The 1,778-nt window shown below is 38.5% G+C and overlaps 1 protein-coding gene across 1 annotated transcript in view; it reads left to right on the forward strand.

Annotated features, from left to right (window-relative positions):
• HEATR5B (HEAT repeat containing 5B) overlaps nucleotides 1-1,778 on the forward strand; it is a 94,833-nt gene that overhangs the window by 39,077 nt on the left and 53,978 nt on the right. Inside the window, exons 17-18 of the mRNA XM_023516670.1 lie at nucleotides 507-666; nucleotides 1,166-1,355. Of these exons, the coding sequence (XP_023372438.1) occupies nucleotides 507-666; nucleotides 1,166-1,355 (350 nt within the window). The remainder of the gene's footprint in view (nucleotides 1-506; nucleotides 667-1,165; nucleotides 1,356-1,778) is intronic.

The following is a 1,778-nucleotide window of genomic DNA, read 5'->3' on the forward strand; positions in this document are numbered from 1 at the left end:
CCTGCCACAACGCCTGGCCATTTTTTGGTTGCAGCCATCATTGTTGTTTGGCAGGCCTGGGCTGGGGATTTGAATCCGCCACCTTAGGTGTATGTGGCTGGCGCCTTAGCCGCTTGAGCCACAGGTGCCAAGCCCTCAAGCTTGCATCTTGCCTCAGCATTTCAAGTAACTGGATCTATAAGAGTGCAGTACTGCCTGTTTTTCTTTTATATTTTGTAGAGACAGGAGCTCACTATGTTGCCCACGATTTTCTCAAACTCTTGGGCTCAAGTGATCCTCCAACCTCATACTGTCATCATGCTTGGATTGCAGGCCTAAGCCACCATGCTGAACCACCCATTTAAAATTGAATCTCTAACTCTTATTAGGGAGTGGAGAAATAAGGGATTGTGATTATAATTTTTTCTGACTTCCAGAATACATCTCTTTTTTATGTGCAGCTCATAAGCTTGTTATTAGCTTAGGGAAATAGAAGAACAGACCCTGATGCATAACCTTTTTTTCAGGTTAAAATCGGCTCGAGACGTCGTTTCTAGGACTGGTCACTCTTTGGCTCTGGGTTGTTTGCATCGTTACGTTGGTGGCATCGGCTCCGGACAGCATCTGAAGACCAGCGTCAGCATTTTATTGGCTCTAGCACAAGATGGAACATCCCCTGAAGTCCAGGTACAATATTATGGATTTTTCATTATGGAAATTTTAAATAGTATTTTGGGAATGACTGTTGTAAGTTGTTAGGAAAAATGTATGAGGGTCTTATTTGAATAGTGTATAACAATATTTTGTTTTTCAACCTAACCTTAAAGTTTATCTTATTCTGAGAATTTCGCTCAGTCATGCACATTCCTTTAGGCATTTTTTATTTATTATTCCTTGTACTTGTCACCTCTTTTTTGTATTTCCTTATATTTGTTAGGTCGACCAAGTTTTTTTTTTTTCAGTAACTATCCTTCTCTCTCTCTTTAAGTGTACTCCTTAAATTTTTTGGTTTTTCTTGTTGCTCCTTGAACATTTTATACATAAATAGATATAACCACAGTGAAGGTCAAGAGTGCATATGAAAATATCCTAAAAATATCAAGACTATATGCATTTAACAATTTAGTATGCTCAATTCAGTATACTTTATTCTTTACAAATAAAATAAAATTTTATTTTGTTCTAGACGTGGTCTCTTCATTCACTGGCTTTGATTGTGGATTCTAGTGGCCCGATGTATCGTGGATATGTAGAACCAACATTATCTCTAGTTCTTACCTTGCTGTTAACAGTTCCACCTTCACATACAGAAGTTCATCAGTGTTTGGGTAGATGCTTAGGTGCCATAATAACTACTGTTGGCCCTGAACTTCAAGGTAAGTCAGTCCATCATAAATTTTAAAAACTAAACAGATAATTATCTATAAATTTTCTGAATGTCACTATTAAATTGCTTAAAGAAATTTTGTAATAATAATAGTTGCTGGTCAGGCGCAGTGGCTCACATCTATAATCCTAGCACTCTGGGAGGCTGAGGCAGGTGGATTGCTTATGCTCACAGGTTTGAGACCAGCCTGAGCAAAAGCAAGACCCCATCTCTACTAAAAATAGAAAAACTGAGGCAAGCGGATTGCTTGAGCCCAAGAATTGGAGGTTGCTGTGAGCTATGACGCCACAGCACTCTACCCAGGGCAACAGCTTGAGACTCCATCTCAAAAAATAATAATTATAATAACTGCCTTGTACTAAATTATTGTGATTCAGCAAAGGCCTGGCACTCAGCTTTTTTTTTTTTTTTT

This window comes from Otolemur garnettii, unplaced genomic scaffold (assembly GCF_000181295.1).
Source record: "Otolemur garnettii isolate 467f Iridium unplaced genomic scaffold, OtoGar3 scaffold00095, whole genome shotgun sequence".
Classification (NCBI taxonomy): Eukaryota; Metazoa; Chordata; class Mammalia; order Primates; family Galagidae; genus Otolemur; species Otolemur garnettii.